Source organism: Zootermopsis nevadensis, unplaced genomic scaffold (genome assembly GCF_977971745.1).
Source record: "Zootermopsis nevadensis isolate Lab colony 2312 unplaced genomic scaffold, Znev_1.0 Znev_ptg000022l, whole genome shotgun sequence".
In the NCBI taxonomy this organism is placed as follows: domain Eukaryota; kingdom Metazoa; phylum Arthropoda; class Insecta; order Blattodea; family Termopsidae; genus Zootermopsis; species Zootermopsis nevadensis.
Window position 1 is genome coordinate 22,203,854 of NW_028259154.1, and position 21,261 is coordinate 22,225,114.

A 21,261-nucleotide genomic window follows, 5' to 3' on the forward strand; every position below is an offset into this window, starting at 1 on the left:
TTTGTATTAAGTTAATACGTAAAACCAGTACTTCAGCAATTATATTATCCAGCGTTGTAACAGATTCACATATCAGACCATCTAGTGACAACCCTGTTTGCGAATGAGTTGGAAGTGAAACAATTGAACACACAGCAGCGGGGACTCGTGAGTGAAGTTAGAGGTTAATGAAAGTGTTTGGCGTTTGTTAGAGTGTGAGGGTGTCAGTTGTGGCTAAAGGTATTGCAAATAATATTTTGATCACAATGGTATAGTGCGATTATTTGTTGATGACTGCCTTCTGGGTTGTAGCGCCGTGTAGTCTGATACAAGTTTGCCGACGTTTCAGACGTGTTTACCACCTCCATCATCAGGGCGATGACAGAAGACAGCCATCTTCGTACTCGTCGCTGTGAGAACCTGAATTCTCAATGGATTGTTTGTTGTTTGCAGCCGGTGTGGCGTAAATACTAGTAATGTTAAAGTTGCTTTTGTATTGTTGATTTCGAGTATGAAGATAACTATCTTCTGGGATGTTGTACCTTGTAGTTTGGTAGATGTTATCTGACATTTCAGAGGTGTTTGCTGTCTCCATCCAGTTTCATTACAATCGTCCTGATGACTGAGGTAGCAAGAACCTCGGTAATACCTATAAACATCTGGCAGACTACATGGCACAACATCCCAGAAGACAGTAATCTTCAAGAAGTGAATAGTTTTAACCAAAGTTATTAATTTCAGAAATGACTCGTTTGAGACATGTATGCTGTTCAACATTGCTGCTGTTAATAATTAGCATAGCACTTGCAATTCCTAAACCAGATGACAAGGAGAAGAAAGATCGGGTGCTGGACAATGTAAGACCTACCTTCCTTCAATGTATAATTTCTTGTTTTTTGGACATGCTATTTATTTTATTATTTTTTTATTTTCTGTCTTTTAAGGCACTTTTTCATTTCTATGTAAATTGTACAATAAATTATTTCCTGACATCAAATCTTAAGCTTTAATGATGTTTGCCTAAATTTATTTTGGTCTCATTCTCTGACATCATCAGTATCAACTAAAAGTAATTTCTACTTGACAGTTTTTAGTTTAGAACAACAATACCAAATTTATTGTCTACCTGTTTAGTACTTTTGGAGGTGAGACATATAGATGGACAGATTAACACTTCCTCCCCATTATGGGTTTCATTGTAAAAATTTTGTGCATAAGTTACATAAAAACTGTGATTAAGTATCCGGGAATCCAAAGTTGCTTTGGAAACATATAAAAGACAAACTCACATAAAATAGGGGCAGTAGAGAACAGGAAGTGACATTTGAGCCAGTTGAACACTATCTGAGTGTAGTTGTATGGAATGAAACTTTTTCAAACCAGATGTGTAATAGTCTTGCAGTAATTGTCGTCATGCTCCTTTTTAGATAAAGTAAATACACTAAAAATGTTCATAAATTGTTTTACATGATGCCATTAACAGTGTGTAGAGACATGATAAGAAATCCAGTCATTGTGTAAGGGATCTATAATTAAAATTTTTGTTTGGTTCTCATTGGCATTGACTGTGAAGATGGCTGTCTTCTAAGCTGTAGCACCATTTGATCTGGTAGAAGTTTGCCAATGTTTCAGAGGTACATGCTGCCTTCATCATCAGGGCAGAAGATCCATATCCCTGAAGATGGAGGCTACAAGTGCCTGTGAAACATTGGTAAACTTTTACCACATTATATTATGCAACAACTCAGAAGACCGCCATCTTTAAAATTTCTGTTGTGCCATAATTGTACTATTTTCAACTCTTATTCTGTTATGTTTGTTTTTACTTTAACAGTCGTGAATTTACATTTGTAATTATGAAGGTGAGTGAAATAATTATTTGAATTTCTGTAATTTTAATTTCAGGAACTAAGTGATCAGGAGCATTATCAGAATGCACAGCACAATACACAGTATGATCATGAAGCATTTCTAGGTGAAGAAGCTAAAACATTTGATCAGTTGACACCTGAAGAAAGCAGAAGAAGATTAGGGTAAACATAATTGTAATGATTTGTATACCTTAGTTACATGTGTTCAAATTATTTTATATTTTTGTAGTGTATGTTAATTTTTGGGAACAGTGGAGCAGAGATTGTGAAATTCTTGATGCATCTCAATGGGTTGGCACACTTGTAACATGTCTTGACTCATATTTGGTAGGTACCCTATTTGAATTCCGGCCAAAAAACAGTTATCCTGGTTGAAGTTGAGGTTTTATTTTGTTAGTTGTTCTTTACACTTTAGCATAAATGAAGAATAGGTTATGGGTCCGTTCATTTCTGTATAATTTTGTCTTTCAGCTATCCCCCACTGGTTCTGCCTCCAGGAATTAGGCAGTTTCTAGGGCTTTGCCCATAAGACTTGTTACCCATAGCTTTGCCTTCATTAGTCTTGGTTACTTCTGGGGTTTCACCATTGTCTCATTCACTTCAGCCTTAGGAGCAATGGACTGCTCACTGGAGACTTGGCTACCTAGAGGCTAGAACACCTGTGGGGCCTGCACCCACTGGGAACACTTCTGGATATTCTCCCACCATTTGATGTTAACATATAGGTTACAATTCTACCAGTGGCACCCACAATGATGAATCTTTTGGTTTCATAAAAAATTGTGCATTTCTTGACTAGCTGAATGGGTTCTAGTTTTTCAAGAAAAGACTCTGCTCCATGGAGTTGCTAATTACAGGTGGCACGTCTGTCAAGAATTTTTATTTGCTGAGTAATTATACCATGTTATTCTGTGGAATTTGTATACTGTTTCAGGTTGATAGTCGATAAAATTGATAAGGATGCAGATGGTTTTGTGACACGAGAGGAACTAAAAGACTGGATTCAATACACACAGAAACGGTACATAACTGATGATGTTGAACGACAATGGAAGACCCACAATCCAGAAAATAAAGGGAACCTTTCATGGGAGGAATATAAGAAAATGGTTTATGGGTTCATGGATGGTAAGAAAACAATAGTAACTTATAATTAAATCATGTAAGGTGACTTATAACTGAAGTGTTGGAGGCCCTTAACTTAGATATGTTTGACTTAGGTTTGTTTTAATATCAAGTTTATATTTGGTTCCTCTTTGAAAAAAATCACAGGATTGAAGAAAACTGCATGTTATGAGATGGATCTTTGCATTTTGTGGTGGTGTGTTATGCTTTATGAAACCACATTTTGTCAAAATGTACTCTTTGAGTTTTGGTCAAGTACTTTGTTTAACCTAGCTTCAGAACGTAAGACATTTTTTGTTTCTCACCATTCTTGCTGCTTGTGTTCAGTTCCTGGAATGGAAAATGCCCTCATATGATGCTTAGGAACAGAGACAACTTTACCTTTAAATTATAGAAAAATCTAAGAAATTTGTCAGTTTAACTACAGTTTTAGTCTGAATGTAGTCTTAAGAATGATTCTGGCCCTCCAGTTCCCATTTCTTATTCACATGGGCATGAGGCAAACCCTTTGACCCTTTAAATCTTTACTTTTTCATGTGTTGCCCTGAAATACTTTGCTCCAGTAACTCCACTCGTCAGAGTGAATTGCTCCAAATGCTTTTGTTTGCATACAAAAAGTGTTTTACCTCCATTTTCTTCATTGCTAGTCACTTTGGCATGTTGAATGCTTTCTGTCTCCTGTAATTGCAGGTTAGCATTTTCCTGCATATGGGTTATCACATAATAATCTGTTTATTTATTGCTAGTGATGTTCAAGTTCCTTTGTCATCAACAGCCATTTTGTATCTTTGGTGGGAACTCTGACTTTGTTGTGATTTTAAAGGCTTCAGAAAGTGATCGAGTAAAATCATGAGAGTATTTTTACTACAGCTTATTGTATCAATATGTTTTTACCAGTTTCTTCTAATTATTTTGTTATTTTAATCTGAAGTTTTCATTCTGTGGAAAACATTTGATTCTTTCAGATATGGATCCCAGTGAATTTGAGAAGGAAGAAGAAGGTTTCTCATATCAAAATATGCTGCGTCGTGATAGGCGGCGATGGAGTGTGGCTGATCAAGATGGAGATGATGCTCTTACGAAAGAAGAGTTCTCGGGGTTTCTTCATCCTGAGGAAACTGGCCATATGAGGGATATAGTAGTTTTAGAAACCATGGAGGATATAGATAAAGATAAGGATGGGCGAATCTCACTGAATGAATACATTGCAGACATGTATCGTGGCACAGAGGGTGAACCTGAGCCTGACTGGGTAAAAAATGAGAGAGAACAGTTTTCTCAGTATCGAGATAAAGATGGAGATGGGTTTATGGATAAAGAAGAGGTGAGTTTGTGGAAGTTTAAGAAGGGTAGAAAGGTATACTTCAGTTTGAAGTACAAACATTCTCCAAATTAGTCCTTTGCAGTTTTGCTTCATTATTTGGTCATGATTGGCTCAATTGGAACCTTAAAATAAACCATATAAATAAATTAAGAAACCATCATGGTTTCTTAATTTATTTTTATGGTTTGTCTTAAGGTTCTGTCAGTAGTTCAGATTGTGTAGCCTTGAATCATAGGATCCTTAATGAGAAATGAATTGGAAAAGTCATGGAAGGAAGCAGTCATAGTGTAATTTGAGATACTATCCCAGCATTTGCCTGAAGGGACTGAGGAAGATCATGATAAGCCTTGGTAATGATAACCAATTTCTAGGCCAAGTGCAGGACCTCCCAAATATGAAAAACTCGGCTATGATATTTGTTTTGATATTCTGATACCGAAGGTAGTCTATTGTTGACAGCTAATTTTTCTTCTTCTTCTATGGCTCTCCAGTCCATATTCAGTCCATGGCCTCCTCAATTCTCCTCTTCCATTCAGTCCTCTGTTAGGTCCGTCTGTCTGAGGCTTTGATTGAGGTTTCGAAACATCTTCCTTTTTATGGCGCAAGGTTGTTAGCCTTGCAACCAACCCCCAACCTGGAGGAAAAGGGTACCTGTCTTAGTCTGACCTCTCCCCTTCGACCAATCTGGCTAGGGAGGCCCTACCAGTAGCTATGCTACCACCAGCATAGCTCTTGGGGTCACTGAGTTACTCAAGCCCCACCACCATGACAAGGTGCAGGTACCATTAACAGTACAGATACTGCATTGCATAGAATTAGAAATTCCATTATTGACAAAGGTAATGAAGAGTGCAAATACAGTTAACATACTTTTCCAAGTGTAAACTGTAAAGTATGGTTTATGTTGAATCTGTTTTAGTTTATGTTATGTACCAGCTTCTTTTGTGATGAGCTGTTTTACAAGAAATGTTATGCTGGATTTCAGCTTAGTTATCTGAAATGTTCTGTTACAGGTTAAGAACTGGATCATCCCACCAGATTTTGATCATTCTGAAGCAGAAGCTCTACATCTTATTTACGAATCAGATGTAGATGCAGATCATAAATTGTCTAAGGAAGAAATTCTTGCCAAATATGATTTATTTGTTGGATCACAGGCAACTGACTTTGGAGAAGCCTTAGCACGACATGATGAATTCTAATCTGCCTCTTTTTTCTAAATGTGTTCCTGTTATACAAAGTGTTTGTTATGCCTCTTACCTGATAGAAGACAAAGGTTTATGTTAGAGAACATAACAAATTATTTAAGTGTGCACAGTTAGATATTGGAAGTTCAGTTTCTTTCATATGTCAGCTGTAGAATGTGTAAGTACCGAGATGATCTGAATGGAGAACTGGATAAAGATTATCTTTGGATGGACACACTTAATCCTCATGATTTTTACAGATTATTATGCGAGTTAGTATTTCTGCTTCATGTTGTATAGAATATATTCTATACTCTTTATGTTGCATGCTATTATTGGACCATTCCGTTGCCATTTGCTGTGTTCATACTTTATTGAGCAAAAGCAAGTGATATTAGATGGCAGGAAAGTGCTGAATTTTAACAAATATGGATAAGTAATAGTAGGCTATTGCATTCTAGCATGGGAGGGGTTAAGTTAATGAAATTAGTACCAAATGATATTTTTACAATAATTTTGTTTACACAATATAATCCAATTGAAGTGTCATCTGTATGATACATTAAATCTCATATGACTATTAAATACCATGAATCTCTTATGGCCACCAAATACTTATATATTAAATACCCTAATACTGCCTGTTGTTTCAAAGTATTAATTTCTGATAATGGCCAGGCATATAATTATGTAGTTCTTGATTTGTTTATGAAATTCTGATAATTTTGTCCTTTCATATCATAATCCCAGGTTTGATTCCCACTTTATTGTGTGGGATGTGTAGTATATAAACTTGTGCTGTTGCAGATTTTAATATGATTTTTCCTTAAAAATAATTTCATTCTACAATGTCTCAGTCTTGTAAGTGGCAACTAAGCAGCTTTAGCAGATAACATCTTTGAATAAGTATGTAAGAACTTAGGGAGACATTTGAGCATGTATGACATGTGATTTTTGAACAGTGTAGTAATTTAAGTAAAAATTCTTTGATTAAATTATGAAGATATTTAAATGTGACTAGTTAATATATTTTCCTGTCATACTAATACCATCAGGCAGTCAGCAATAGCCACTGTTTTCCATTTTTGTGTTATACCATTGTTTCTATTAAAGTCAGGATATTATTATAATTCTGATTTATGCTGTCAGTGAAGTGTAAGTTTAATCTTAATGTTGCTGATTTTACCTTTTTCTGTATGTGCTTCCAAAAGTAATATCATCATAATGTGACATGCTCTAACATATTTTGTGGAATGGGTACTGCATTTGTGCCATAAAGTGTTCAGAACAAAACTTTTCCATCTCTATTAGATTGTTTCCTTCCACACTCTTACCAGTTAAGAATGTGTAATCATTCTCTCATCACAGTCAATGACACATAATCTTCCTTGTCCATACAATGTAATTTGCAAAAAATTCTATTTACAGTGCTTGTTATGAAGTGATATTAGAGGTATTTATTTTTACTTCCATACTGAAATATTACAGAGTTTGTATTGCAGGTTATTATAAATCCTCACAGAGGCATTCAACCCTACAGAGTCAAAGCTATGTGAGAAATCAGTTTTTAAATTAATTGTTCTTCCTGTTTAGTAGTTTTGTGAATTTTACTAAGTGTGTGTAGTATTTCAGGTTGGAATACATAAACTTATTTTTAAACAGCAGTGCCACACTGAACTAAACACATCTTCTGTCATAACAATGCAATTCCCTTCCTTCAGTTTTGAAATTTGGAATTGAAAACAGTAGTTACAACATAATTGTCCATACAGTGCAAGCTTGCATATGAATTGAAGACAGGTGTGATCAAATATATGGGTGTAAAATGGTTACAGTAATGCTGTCAAAGTACATGCAGGTATTAAATAAGACAGTTTAATTACCTGGTTTCTTATGAATTCATCACGGCTATCATGCCCTGTGAGGGGCTTCAAATTTTCAAATGTCAACTTATTGAAATGGGTAGGTCATTCCCGTTTCAGAAATTTGATATATCACATAAATAAGCATAGTTTTTTGTATTTGTAATTTAAGTAATTTTGTTCATATTACATGCATGACAGTTAATAGTTGAGAACACGTTGACAATAATGATGCCTGTAGCCCAGGAATAGGAGCAGTAGCAGAAATGTGTCATGCACAAATTATATTCCACCTCTCAGGTAGCAAGTTAGGATAAACTATACATTTGTTCATAAATCTATCCTTAGTTTTATATGAGAAATTGATACTTAAAAGAACTTGTAGTATGGCAGCATGTATTTCTAGTAATATTTATTCTAATGGTGAAAGTACAGTAGATTATGGAGTGTTATGTAAAATTACTCCATGCATTGGTGGTAACAAAAATAAAATGATAAACAGACTACATATTCTCAGTGATATATAATACAGATGTGGTTTATTCAGAAATGTAAAAGTTAAGGATGTATTGCACATTTTATGGTGTGGAAGTTAGGTTATTGGTTACTGCTTGTAGATTTCATATGTGTGATAATGAAAAATGTAGAAATTTGTTTTGATGAAAGCAGAAATTTTGTAACAGTGAACTAAATGGAAAATTGTTAAACCTTTTCTTAAATACTAATTTATTTATAGAAATACAACTATTTTCTGTAAATAATGATAGTCACTAATAGTGATGTGTTTGCCAGTCATCTGTATTCACCAAACAACTTTTAAATTAGAAGATTTGTATCAAAGTAAAAATACACAAGTATGTTAGATAAACTTATTGAGTCTATCATGAGTAGCCAGTATTTTTGCAGTAGACAGTCACTGAAAATTCCATAATAATTGTCCAACACTGGACTCAGTCTGTAATAATTTCAAATCAGCTATGTCTCCAGTATTCATTTTACAAATTGTTCTTCTGCTTATCATTATCAGTGGTGTTTGTGGCAGTATGCAGTACCATCACTTTTTCTCAAAATAGAATAAAATTGTCAGATATGACCTTGGAGTACTGCAACATTTTTCCCTATGAAAAAGTGCTGCACATCAGACAATCAAGTGGTCTGATTTTATTTGAATTTATGCATTTGTATTTTCTTTGTGTGCTGCATTTGACCCATCTCAATTTTTGATTTAATCCCAAGAACAATAATGATTGTGGTGCTTCAGTGTATTTTGAAATATTTACTTTACTTTACACTACTAATTGATTACTGTGCATTAGTTATTAAGAAAGGGCCATTAAAATTATTTTGTCATGGAATGGTAAGTATTTCACAAAGATCCATTTGAATTATGATACTTTTCTGGCAGTACCTGATTATATTCTTGATAATGCAACATTGAAGCATGAGAATGTGAAAGGAAATTAATTTTATTCTACCATTCTATGCAATTATGTGTCGAAAGGAATAATTGTTATTGGAAAGTGGCTACCAGAGATCCGATTGGAAAGGCATTGAATTTTTATATTTCAATATTATTTTTGAAGCCAGAATGTGAATAATATTGTTAGCAGTATTTTAATACTTATATTCTAATTTAAGGATGTCGTATAAAACATGAGCCATTCCATAAGTGGTACTAATGACATACTTGTTACCATTTCTAAATTGTATAACATTGCACTTCCATCAACCCTTTGGCAAAGAAAATGTCAGCTTAGCAGATAGCAAGTATCTACCAGCTTTTTGTTATTCTGATGTAGATTTCATGTCTCTCTAGCATATATTAAAAATTAATAAATGTGATGCAGTGTTCATGTATCCAAGAATATCTCTGATTTTACCCATTGGTATTACAAGTGATACATTTCTTACGTAACGTAGGTAAACTGATATGAGTAAATTTTTGTAAATATACTGAATTCTGATTATTTCATTGGCAGTTTCCCCCAGTAGGGGATGTGCTTTAAACTATGTTTAAACATCTTCAATTATTCATGTGCCAAAGTTAATTATGTTAACAATGATTATGCACCGGCAGTTCATGAAGCATAATTTCAGTTGCATTGGCTGTAATGCATGGCTTATAAATAAGAGTTGAAACTGTTCAACAACTTGTATTTGTTGCAACATTTTATTTTGATTGTGTTTATATTTGTGAGAGTGTATGAAGTATACATAGTTTTATATTGTGTTTTACTACTACTCAGATAATTTGTTAGTAAAGGTAACTTTATTACAAATTGGCATTCAGTCTGTAGGAATATATGACCCTAAAGTATGTGAGCTAGAAACATTTTCTGAAGTGTCCCATCCTTTCTAAGGATCCTTGTCAGCAATCTCAGCTCCACATGAGTAACATAAAGCATGAGAGCTTCTCATGGTGACAGATATATATCTGTTGATTTTCAAATAGAGTTTCCCAAATTTCATGTTCATTCCAAAACATCCTGGTCAATAGTAATTCCTTGGTTCCACAAATGTGCATTGTTCATCAGGGTGATACCTTGATGATGGAGATAGTAAGCACCTTTAAACGTCGGTTAGTTTCTACCAGACAACACTACATAACATCCAAGAAGTCAGTCTTCTTCAGATTTGTAAAATTAACTGTTCCTGTTTATGAAATGTATGTTGGTGTTGAGGCCTGAGTAAATTGAATGGTAGTTAACGTTTTTATCGATTGTTCCTACAAGAGTGTTATGTAGTAGTTTTACTACCGCTGCGGATAGATGGCGGAACAAGATAATTCGGTCATCACAGGTCGCATGAGTTTCTGAACCACAGTAACACAAGTACATTAATGTTACGCAATGGCAGATGGTGAAAGTATGTTCTATGTAAATCATGTACTTGTAACGCAAGGTTTAATTTGACAGATCTAGATTTTTATGTATTTACTGTTGAGTTTTGTAATTATTATTAAAAAAATTTAACAGTCCCATTTCTGTATTACATTTTACCGTTCGTATTATATGATGTTGAGTACTACTGCTAACCTATTTTGTAAGCGTGCAGTATGATAAGCACACCCATAAGGTTGCTTGAAATGTGTTTTAACTTGCGAATTTATACATAATATAAGTACTGTACATGGTAATTGATATGAAAACCAGATTGTTTGGTTTGTTTTAAATGGGGTGTGCTCTTAATGTACCCTTGCACCACGGCCATTTCTTGATGTTTTGCTCATCCCCTTTCTCGTAATCCGCAACTTCACATTAAGTACACTCAGTATCTGGGTGAAAGATCAGCTTTAAAGAGATTTATTTTGTGTGTGGCCATTGTCAAAGCCTCACTATGGGTTCCAGGTCTCATAATATTATAGTCCAGGGTATATAAAAACTTGTAAATGGGTCAGAGCCTGGAGTAGTTGAAATTTTCAAAATATGATCCTTTAGGAATCATGTAAGTCCCAACTGAAATATTTGTAGGGTATTATATTTTCAGCTTTAAGTAGTTTTTAAATTGAAGGGATAGAAGTCAGGTGTTATATTATATGTGTAGTTTCTTGTTGATATTTTATCTTATTTATGCTCTCAGGTTTTGAAGCTGTCTGTAGACTGTTAAGGAAATCTGTGGAAAGTTGTGATCAGAGTATGTTGTATAATAGTGAGTCTTCTAAGTTATGAGTTTAGGTTATTGTAGTTGATGTTGCTGTTAGATTTGTGTTGTTCCATGTAAAAACAACACAAATTCTGTGTATTTTATGTAACTCACAACTTCATTACCATCTTTATAAAAGCCTACCATGATACCTTGTCCTATATATTATATATTTATATATTTATTTACAAGTTCCAAGAATCCAATAGTGGATATAGAACACGTCACAAACTCAAGTATAAAAACATAAAATACATACATAAAAAAATTACATCTAGACAAGCAGCGTACTAAATTCAAGACAATATAATTAGTATTTTTATTACAATAGTTATCCAATTAAGTACTCATCCACAGTGTAAAACGAGTGAGTAATTAAGAAATGCCTTAATGCAACCTTGAACTTTTTAAAATTATTTGAGGTATTCTTAACCTCTGTGGGTAATTTATTAAATATCTTTATACCCGCATAGTGAACTCCTTTCTGATAAATAGTTAAATTGGCTTGGGGTAGATACAAATTTTGTCTCTGTCTAGTATCAATAGTATGAGAGTCAATGTTTGATGGAAAAAGAGTTTTGTTTTGTAATACAAACAATAATAAAGAAAATATATATTGTGATGCCAACGGTAAGATATCTAATTCTTTGAATATATTTCTACACGATACTCTATTGCTACATCCCATCATTGTTCTAATTGCCTTTTTCTGAAGGAGAAAAATAGTGTAACTACTAGATGAATTTCCCCAGAAAATGATGCCATAGCTCATTAAGGAATGAAAGAAAGCATAATAAATTGTCTTTAGTACTGAAATAGACATATATGGTTTCATATTTCTAATTACATAGCAAGCCTTGCTCAATTTTTTAATAAGTAGATCAATATGATTCTTCCAAGTTAATGCACCATCAATCATAATTCCCAAGAATTTAGTACAGAAGATATTATTAATGAATTTATTATTATAACTTATATGAATCCAGCCCACTTCACACAGTCCATGTCTTTAGGATCCATTTTAATATTATTATTCCATTTATGCACAATCTCCAAAGTGGTCTTTAGTATTTAGGTTTCACCTAATATTTTGTAAGCATTTCTTATTAAGTAACTTTCTCCATCTTCTTGTTATTTTGTCTTTTTGGGCTAAATGTTCCTAGCGCATTGTTCTGTCAATGTTCCTTTTGTAGGGTGAGAAATCAAGTGTTAAATCAATACAAAATAATATGCGAAATACAATTTTTTTATTTTAAAATTTATGGTTCTAGATAGGAGACAGAAAAATATAAGATTCTGAACTTCATTGCATTAGCAAGAATTTCTTGAACTTAATCTGCTCTTAATTTCTTTATGAATGTAATTTTGATTTGTTAACTGTCATTTCCAAATATTTGAACTTTGCCATATTGTTTTAAGTATTTTATAGCAATCCGTGTATTATTATTTTCTTCTTCACTCTGGTTATAGGACATGAACATATATTTTAGTTTTCTCTGCATTTACTTCTATGCCTACCTTTTTACTAGCAGCTGATAGTTTCCTTGATTTTCTTTATGGCATGTTTTCATTCAAGAAATTAACATCAGAACAGCAGAAGACAATATGTCCCATTCAATTCCAGTCCTTGATAAACTGTATTGTAAAATTGTATACTATGAGCACAAAACCTGCAGGATAATATATTTTTACAGGTGTTCCAGTTCTGTGCTGTGAAAGTGATTCTGCAGATTCTGATGATGATTCTGATTGGAAGGAATTTGATGTGGAAGATTACAATACAGAACATATGAGTTGTTTATTTTGTCCTCAAGTGTATGAAACAATATCTGAAGTACTCTCACATTGTTACGTTGATCATGGTTTTGATTTGGTAAAGCTGAAAGGTCGTTTTGGTATGGATTGCTATGGTTACATAAAACTTGTGAATTACGTTCGTACACATCATCCTGATGCTTCTCTTGTGATGAGTGTAACAGAACCAGTATGGGAAAAAGAAGAGTACATGAAACCAGTAAAGCCTGATGATCCATTGTTGATGTATGGTAAGTTGAAAAATAGTTCTATCTATGTTGAAAAGAAAGCACAGTGCATATTCTAATGTTTGGTTCATGACATGAGACTTTGTTCTGTCTTTCATTTTGCTGTTTTTATAATACAGAAGAGCACAATCAACAGAATGCTTATTGGATGCATGGAAGGCACAAAATCAGGTGTGTTACCTCAAGATTTTGTAGTCTTAATTTTCGTCATATTGGGATTTTTATAAAAATTGTACTGTGTTTTAGTGCACAGATGTAACTCAGTTTCTTCTACACTCACATATCAACTGAGAACCATTGTTCTCATGATCAATTTTGCATACTGTGTTACCTGTTTGATTTCAGATTTTGATGACATTGAATTGCCTTCTCCAATAACAGTTCCTGAAATTCCCAGTAATAGTGCTTTCCATGTAAATGCAGAAGATGGACTTGTTACTCTGACAGAACAACATTTTGCAGAGTTGCAACGGACAATTCAGAGCCTAGCGTCTCAAGTAACAAATACAATGAGCTGAATTATTTCTGCATGTGTAATTAGTATAAAGATTTTGGTTTTATACTAGGATATGTTGCTTGTATTACAGTCCAGAAAGAGATAGCTTGTTTATTGACTGATTTACAATCAGGTATTTTGTACATCAATTTAGTTTATGAAGATTTGTGTTTGTACTTTTGTTTTTGTTTGATTATTCAATTTTCCCCTTGAGACTTGCGTTACTTTTCAAGACACCCAGTGTCATCCACTTTATTATGTATCAAAGTCTTTACTAAAGAAATATGCACTTTTTTACAAAAAGTAACACAATGTATGATAATAAAGTAGTAATATTTTATGTGTTAGAAATTAAAGACATTTATTTTCATTTCCAATAAGAATAAGATTTATTTTTCTTTAAAAAAATGGTTAAGTCCTTTTTGATTGAATGTTACTTTTCCGCGAATATCAGGTACAGTGTTATGTCAAGAAACTGAAGTTGTAATATGCCAGATCATTGATGTAATCTATAGCAAGACTGTTCCTGAATTAAAATTAGTAAAAGCAGAGTAAAGCCGTCCTGCTACATGCCATGTAGGTCGTTGGGGGAAGTGGAGGCATAGCTCTTACTCATTCTTGACCTCAGCACTAGATGGGGATGAGTGGTCAGCATCACGCCCCGGCTGCGCTTTACCCTCTGGAAAGGACCCTGGTACCCATTTGATAGTAGACTGGGTGAGCCCCAGAGCCGGTCTGGACGTAGAGTCTGTAGGAAAAATCCTCTGCCCCTGTCGGGGATCAAACCCTAGTCATCCAGCCCGTAGCTAGTCACTATACTGACTGAGCTATCCTGGCTCCTGAATTAAAATTAGTAGATATGAAAAAATAATGCTTGAGACACGGTAATGTACTTTTGATTTTTGGGGATGGATTTCCATCCCTAACACTGAGTCAGTAGAACAGTTTCTTATAGTGTTTAAGCCACCAGTCTTTGAAATCTAGAGCAAAGTTGTAGTCCAGTAGTTTGTCAGAAAATTTGTATTGATTGCTGAATTTAGTTGTCAATTCTAATGTAAAATTTTCACAAAACAAGAACACAAAATTTAGTCAGTGCATGTGTTGATATGGAACTTGGGGAAACAAACACAAAATAGTCATATAATGCTGTATGGTAATGTTTTAGCAATTTTACCTTTATAAATAAGAGTACACACAAATAGTACAATGGGCAGCACTCTTCTTTCATATCGGTGAAGTCTGTGATTTGATTTTTGGTGAAGAGATCAACTATTATCTGGTTTTATGTTGTTCATCTCAGACCTCAGAAGCAAATGCAAGTATATTGCCTCAAAATAAGGCGTGACCTCTTCTTTCTATGCAGTTGGTACAGTATTGTTAATGCTTTGCTATTCCATTTAAAACAAACCATTTTTTATTTTTGGTGCAGATCCCAAACATGGAAACAGTGCATGAGCATCATCACACAAGCAAACAAACAAAGAAGTGCTTAACAATGCCAGTGTTTAGTTTTATTATTGCAACATAGTTTTCTTTCTTGCGACTTTAGTTTTATGCCTTCATGTGTTTATAATTTTTCCAGGTATTGGAGAAAGATCTTGAAATAAATACATTGATGGAAAATATTGAAAAAATGCGCTGTGTCACTCAAGAACTGGTGGCAGGGGAAGAAAGTGAGGAAAACTCGTCTTTACCTCAGTGCATTAAGGCCATCAAATTGGAAGGTGATGAGGGTTATTTTAATACGTACTCTCATTTCAGCATTCATCATGAGATGTTGTCTGTAAGTCGGAAATCAGTTACCATAACTTATAGTCAGGTTTGAAAATTTTAGTGTCTGATGTATCATATGCATTCACAATCATTCACAGAATGATTTATTTGAGAATACAAATAGCTGTAACCTGATCGTAATCTGGATGCGCTACTTGTGACGTCTTGAATATTATAAGAGAAAACTGCATAATTTTCTTATTTGTGACTGTTTAAGTGTAAAAAGAAAATGAATTGTTATGATGATGCGAATAAATATAATATATTATATTTGAAAGAATTATAGTTTTCTCCATATAAATTTCCAACTTGAAGTTTGATTGTAAGAATTGAGGTTTTCACAGCGGTGAGTATGAAGATTTCTGTCTTCTGGGTTGTTGCGCTGTGTAGTCTGGTCGATGTTAACCAACGTTTCAGAGGTCATACTGCGTCCGTCATCAGGACGATGACGGAGGCAGTATGACCTCTGAAACGTTGGTTAACATTGACCAGACTTGAAGTTTGATTGACTGTAAAGTAAGTAAGAATAATATTTGATTAATATCTGATGTAACCACTGTATAGTTTACCACAAGGTATGGGTATTAATTTATCATGTAATTATATTATGTATGATGTGATTATATTAGTTCATTATTTTCCACTCCAAATTTCATATGTGGGATTTCATTAATTTTGTGTGAAAATATACACTTAAATGAAATGACATTTTAAATAAAAGTGTAATGCTTAAAAAACATGTGAATGAACAAAAATATAGAAGAATGTGAACAATTTATTTGTCTTTGTTTGTTGTCAGGACCATGTTCGTACATCAAGCTACAGAGATGCCTTTATGCTTAACAGTACACTGTGGAAGGACAGAACATTTCTGGATCTAGGCTGTGGCACAGGAATTCTTTCTATGTTTGCAGCTTCAGCTGGTGCTCGGAAAGTTATTGCCATAGACCAGTCAGATATTATTTACCATGCTATTGATATAGTCAGGTAATTGTGATGTAAATAAGGAACTTCTGGGTTCAGCCTTTTATCATAATGTTCTTGGTTTCTAGTATAAAAGAAACTTCCACTTGGTCTGTTGCAATTTGTGTGTATGATAATTTATTGCCATTTTAGGTCACTTTGAATAATGGGAAAAGTGATACATGTTGAAAATGTACCTCATTAACTTTCTTATCTGTTAGGTAAACCTCGCTCAGTATGTGCAAAATTAGTGGCATGCACACATCAATACAGTTTTTCATTTCTCGCCAGGTTTTTCATAGCATATCCTTGATAATGACAGGGACCATTGGAGGGCTTTGGTTAATTTGGTGATGTACCTTCGGGTTCCCTAAGCCAGCTAGTTAGTTAGTTATTCTTGATAACACATTCTGCAGTTCTGACATTTCTTGCATTCAACTAATTCACATTTTGCATCTTTCCTAATAGACAATCTCTTACAGATCCCTAAAAAGAAGTAGAGGAGGTCAAATCTGCGGAGATAGGGGGACAGGGAATGTCTCTTTGCCTCCTATTCCATCGCTCAGGAAATTCCCTGTCCAAAACAGTGTGAATGCAGGGGAGACATGAGGTGGTACATCATGTAAATGGAACATTGTTTCAGTGGGTATATGGGGCAAAGAAATGTTCTTTATCAGTGTGTGAAAGATTTTATCAGTCTCCATTGGTTCTTCGAAAAAGGAATGACCAATAACATTGTTTCTTATCAAAACAGTCCACATATTGATCTTCATGGAACCATGGTGTGCTCAAAAATGATCATATATTCTGTCATGGCAGTATTGTCTGTTGACTCTTCCACATGGGAACATTGCTTCATAAAAAGTAGATTCTGTGAAGGAAGGCCATAATGCAAACAGACTTTTTGATTCATGCATGATCTTTATCTGAAGGTTATAGACAGGTTTTAGTCCCTCTTGCACAACTTCAAGTAACATTTTATGAGGCAGGCCTAATTGTGAATTTGAGTTCCATGTTTCCCTGAGACATTATGTGGCATGGAGATCAGTGTTGTTGCAGGACACTTCCTGTTTTTTCAGATACTTCTCATCTCATCGCAGATGTGCAAAGTGGTTCTGTTTAATTCAGGAAAATCTGACTGATCCTATGTCTAATACAGGTGTAGAACTTAAAATCTGCCAGCTTTTGAATACTGTTTACTTTCTGCTACAAGAATACATCTTTTCCTTTGACATAAGGAAGACTGAACTGCTTACCTCAGCTATGATAGTGCTATAAGCTCTATTTTAATATTATCCTCCTGTCTATGCCAAAATCTTCCATATGGTGTTTCCCCTTGAGGTAATCCAACTGAAATATGTTTATTGTTTCCCCTGGTGTGCATTTTGTTTTGCTCACCTCATTGTTATTGATTTAATCACTCTGAAAATAGTCCACTTTTATTGCATCATTTTTCAGTCCAAACATTCATCAGAATTGTGTTCTCAATATCTGTGTTCATCTTCCCATGGGATATTGGAATAAAGACAACTATCATGAACTGTTCTGGATTTGATTTATGTTCTTTTAAAGGGAAAATAAGCTGTCAGATAAGATCCAGTTAATAAAAGGTCGCATAGAAGACACTAAGCTTCCACAAACACATGTAGATGTTATTGTGTCAGAGTGGATGGGCTACTTCCTTCTCTTCGAGGGAATGTTGGACAGCCTTGTATATGCTCGAGACCATCACTTGGCTGAAGGAGGGCTGCTTCTTCCAAACAGATGTTCCATCAGCTTGGTGGGATTGGCAGACACAGGTAAAAATAAGATGGTATTATGTTTTATAATCTTATTATCTTATGTTTATTATCAGTTCTTTAAATAGCTTAGAATTGATTCAGTATAATGTACATAACATTTGGTTTATTCCCACCCAACATACTTGCATTCACAGTGAAATCTATTAGTCTGGAAATTAAGTGGCCAACAAATTTAACATATTTTTAAGTTGTTGTTTCCCTTTTTCCTCCCTCCATCTTTCACAAAAGTTCCTCTTGTACATGTGTTTACTCTTTCCTTTCTGTCTTTTTACATATGCCTTCACTTCATGCCTCTCACTGAGCACAAGAACATACTTCGACTGATTGATAGAAAAAAAGTTATGTTCTTCTTCTCATGATAGAGGTTTTGTTTATGTGAGCATATTAGTCACTGTGTACTTCATACTAGTGTGCTAAGACTGTAACTTTGTGCTCAATCATTTGTTATGTAAGGGTTATCATAAACAGTTCTTCATTTTCACAAAGTTTCTTATCTTGAGAATTTGGTAAGATTTTTAACAGTGTAAATTTTACAGTTCAGGATAGCCCTTGAACACATATATATATATATATATATATATATATTGTACAGCTTGTTTTGTACCAGAATATTGATGGCATAGCAGAGTAAGGGCTAATAAACTGTTCATTTGAAGAATCTCAGTTCACAGAGGTCACACTGAATTGCCTCTTTTGTAGATCGCCATGCAGAACTGGTTGGATTCTGGACAGATGTGTATGGATATCGTATGACTTGTCTTCAGCATGAGGTGGTTCAAGAAGCAACAATAGAGGTGGTGCCTCCAGACAAAATTATTACATCACCGTGTTTGTTGACAGAACTGGATCTCAATACATGCTGTACAAATAGCCTTCATTTTTCATCTGAACTGAAACTGGAAGCTATAGCTGATGGGTCAATAACAGCATTTGTAGGTTACTTTGATGTGTTTTTTGACCTGGCTCATCCAGTTTCATTTTCTACGGGTCCACATGCAAAACCAACACATTGGAAACAAACTGTATTTCTCCTCGAGGAACCCATAATTGTCAAACAAGGTAAGTTGTAAGATCATATGATTGATTTCCAAAGAATGATTACCACATCTCACATAATAGTAGAATATAATAAAACTAAATGTCTTCCTCCATTCTTAAAGTACTTAAACATGAGGCAGACTGAATTGTATATAATAAAACACACACAGACCTATTCCATTGTTTTATTGTTAATTCTTTCCTATTTTAAAAAGTACAATAGATAGACTTGGAAGACTGTGGGCTCTTCACTGTGTGGTGAGTCAAGTTTGTTATTAGTGCTTGACCCTTAAAAGAAACTTTGCTTGTGGTAAGTTTGTTCTTCAAAAACTGTAAAAGTTTTCAATATTTTCTATGTGTGTGTCCATGGAATGTTCTGCACATTATATGACCCAGCAGTTTTTGTGTTTTCAGGAGATGTGTTGACTGGTAGAGTGATTTGCCAACGTGACAGGAGAGATGTCCGTGCTCTAAGTGTGACATTCTTACTTCTTGCCCGAAAACTGAAATTTATTCTTAGCTAGTGATCAGTGAACATAATTCCTACTCCTTATACACCTAGTGCTTTAATATTGAAACCAATAAACATTTAAAATTTTGCAGATGTTATTGTGTTTAAAATAAAGAAGCTGTTTGTTACTCCTAAAAGATTGATTTGGTAACTGATAAAACATTGGCTGAAAGTTGGAAGTTTCAAGAATTTGTATTAATATATAGGTTACACTGCAATAGTGTCAAATGAAACTGGCTAAAACTTGTAATTGGCACAAAATTTTGTTCCAATGTTTCACATGAATAGATGTATGGACAGAGTCGTTTTATTATCCAAAGGAATGAATGTGTTTATCCCTTACGAAAACGAACCTGTTCTGTACTTAACTCGGTATTTCACTGTCATGATTTCGTGACGTAACTCGATTTTCACGTCATTCTTGTAATAATAAAAATTTCATTTGCAATTATTTAGTTTGAATTTACTTAACCCTCTTTTCAGATCATCACTGATATTTGTACTTCGGCTGGTTGGAAAATGTCAGACCAAAAAGTGCATGCAACACATCGTAAGGTATCGCATTAATATGATATAAACAATTACCTCCATCTAATATTACGGTGTCTTTGCACTCTTTGTTGGGAATTGAATATCTTCCCATCCCAAACTCTCTGGACTCTTAGTTATGTCTGTAGTGTTTGACTTCCTTGAAATACATATGGCGTGTGGGGTGGAAGACGGCTGTTTGTATGTGCAACGTTGCTCACAATACTCATTTCTACGTACGTTTAGTTCAAACACCTGATTATTTTATTGACCACACACATAAATTAACAAAAATATGAACAATGTAAACCTCTTGTTAACGAATCAATCATAAAATAAAAGTTAGTTGAGATATGAGGTCCTCACTGTGACGAGTGTGAAGATGGCTGCTTCGTGGAGTGTTAAGTGCTAATCTTTCTGTGTTTAATAGAACGTAAGTAAAACTCTTTAGGCTCATGTAGTGCTGTGCAATTACAATTCATGAGAAATGAGGTTATTAAGATTTGAGTATTTTTAATGTGAGTTTGTGCCTTAACAAAATAGAACTGGGCTCTAGACCTTTTATAGTACTAGGTTTTTGATTGGTGTATGAGGTTTCTGGGATTTCTTGTAGGTTTTAATTTTGAGATATTAGGGGGACGGTGGAGAGTTTGGAATACAAGTAAGGTGAATACCCTTGGAGGGGTGGGTTGTCTTCTAGGCTTTATTTGTTTTTGAGAGGAATGGTGTGATTCCAGAATGTCGAAATTTGTCGTTTTGGACGATTTCCGACGTTTTTTGATTTTTTTAAAATGTCGAAATTTGTCGTTTTGGACGATTTCCGACGTTTTTTGGTTTTTTAAAATTTCGACATTTTTTGAAATTTCTCAAAGGGGTACCCCTTTGAGAAATTTCAAAAAATGTCGAAATTTGTCGTTTTGGATGATTTCCGACGTTTTTGATTTTTTAAAATGACGAAATTTGTCGTTTTGGACGATTTCCGACGTTTTTTGATTTTTTTAAAATTTCGACATTTTTTGAAATTTCTCAAAGGGGTACCCCTTTGAGAAATTTCAAAAAATGTCGAAATTTGTCGTTTTGGACGATTTTTTGCCTTTTTTGATTTTATAAAATGTCGA

At 34.3% G+C, this 21,261-nt stretch overlaps 2 protein-coding genes across 7 annotated transcripts; both read left to right on the plus strand.

The window, feature by feature from the left end:
* Nucleotides 1–82: 82 nt before the first annotated feature.
* On the plus strand, nt 83–6,498 carry scf (Calumenin B scf). Of its 2 annotated transcripts, none has more exons than XM_022068822.2 (6): nt 83–219; nt 721–836; nt 1,885–2,012; nt 2,785–2,978; nt 3,941–4,299; nt 5,313–6,498. In XM_022068822.2, the coding sequence occupies exons 2-6, from the start codon at nt 723–725 to the stop codon at nt 5,499–5,501; spliced, it is 984 nt and encodes a 327-aa protein (XP_021924514.1). In that variant the 5' UTR covers nt 83–219; nt 721–722; the 3' UTR covers nt 5,502–6,498. The 2 variants fall into 2 exon arrangements, with proteins under 2 accessions (XP_021924514.1, XP_087209750.1); XM_087353624.1 differs by lacking the exon at nt 83–219 and adding an exon at nt 252–391.
* Nucleotides 6,499–9,353: 2,855 nt separating this feature from the next.
* On the plus strand, nt 9,354–20,066 carry Art3 (arginine methyltransferase 3). 5 transcript variants are annotated; one of them, XM_022068813.2, is made up of 8 exons: nt 9,354–10,213; nt 12,685–13,035; nt 13,378–13,529; nt 15,111–15,311; nt 16,101–16,288; nt 17,837–18,063; nt 18,766–19,125; nt 19,519–20,066. In XM_022068813.2, the coding sequence occupies exons 1-8, from the start codon at nt 10,198–10,200 to the stop codon at nt 19,626–19,628; spliced, it is 1,605 nt and encodes a 534-aa protein (XP_021924505.1). In that variant the 5' UTR covers nt 9,354–10,197; the 3' UTR covers nt 19,629–20,066. The 5 variants fall into 5 exon arrangements, with proteins under 5 accessions (XP_021924505.1, XP_087209745.1, XP_021924504.1 ...); XM_087353619.1 differs by lacking the exon at nt 9,354–10,213 and adding an exon at nt 10,232–10,390; XM_022068812.2 differs by lacking the exon at nt 9,354–10,213 and adding an exon at nt 10,239–10,981.
* The last annotated feature ends 1,195 nt before the right edge of the window (nt 20,067–21,261 follow it).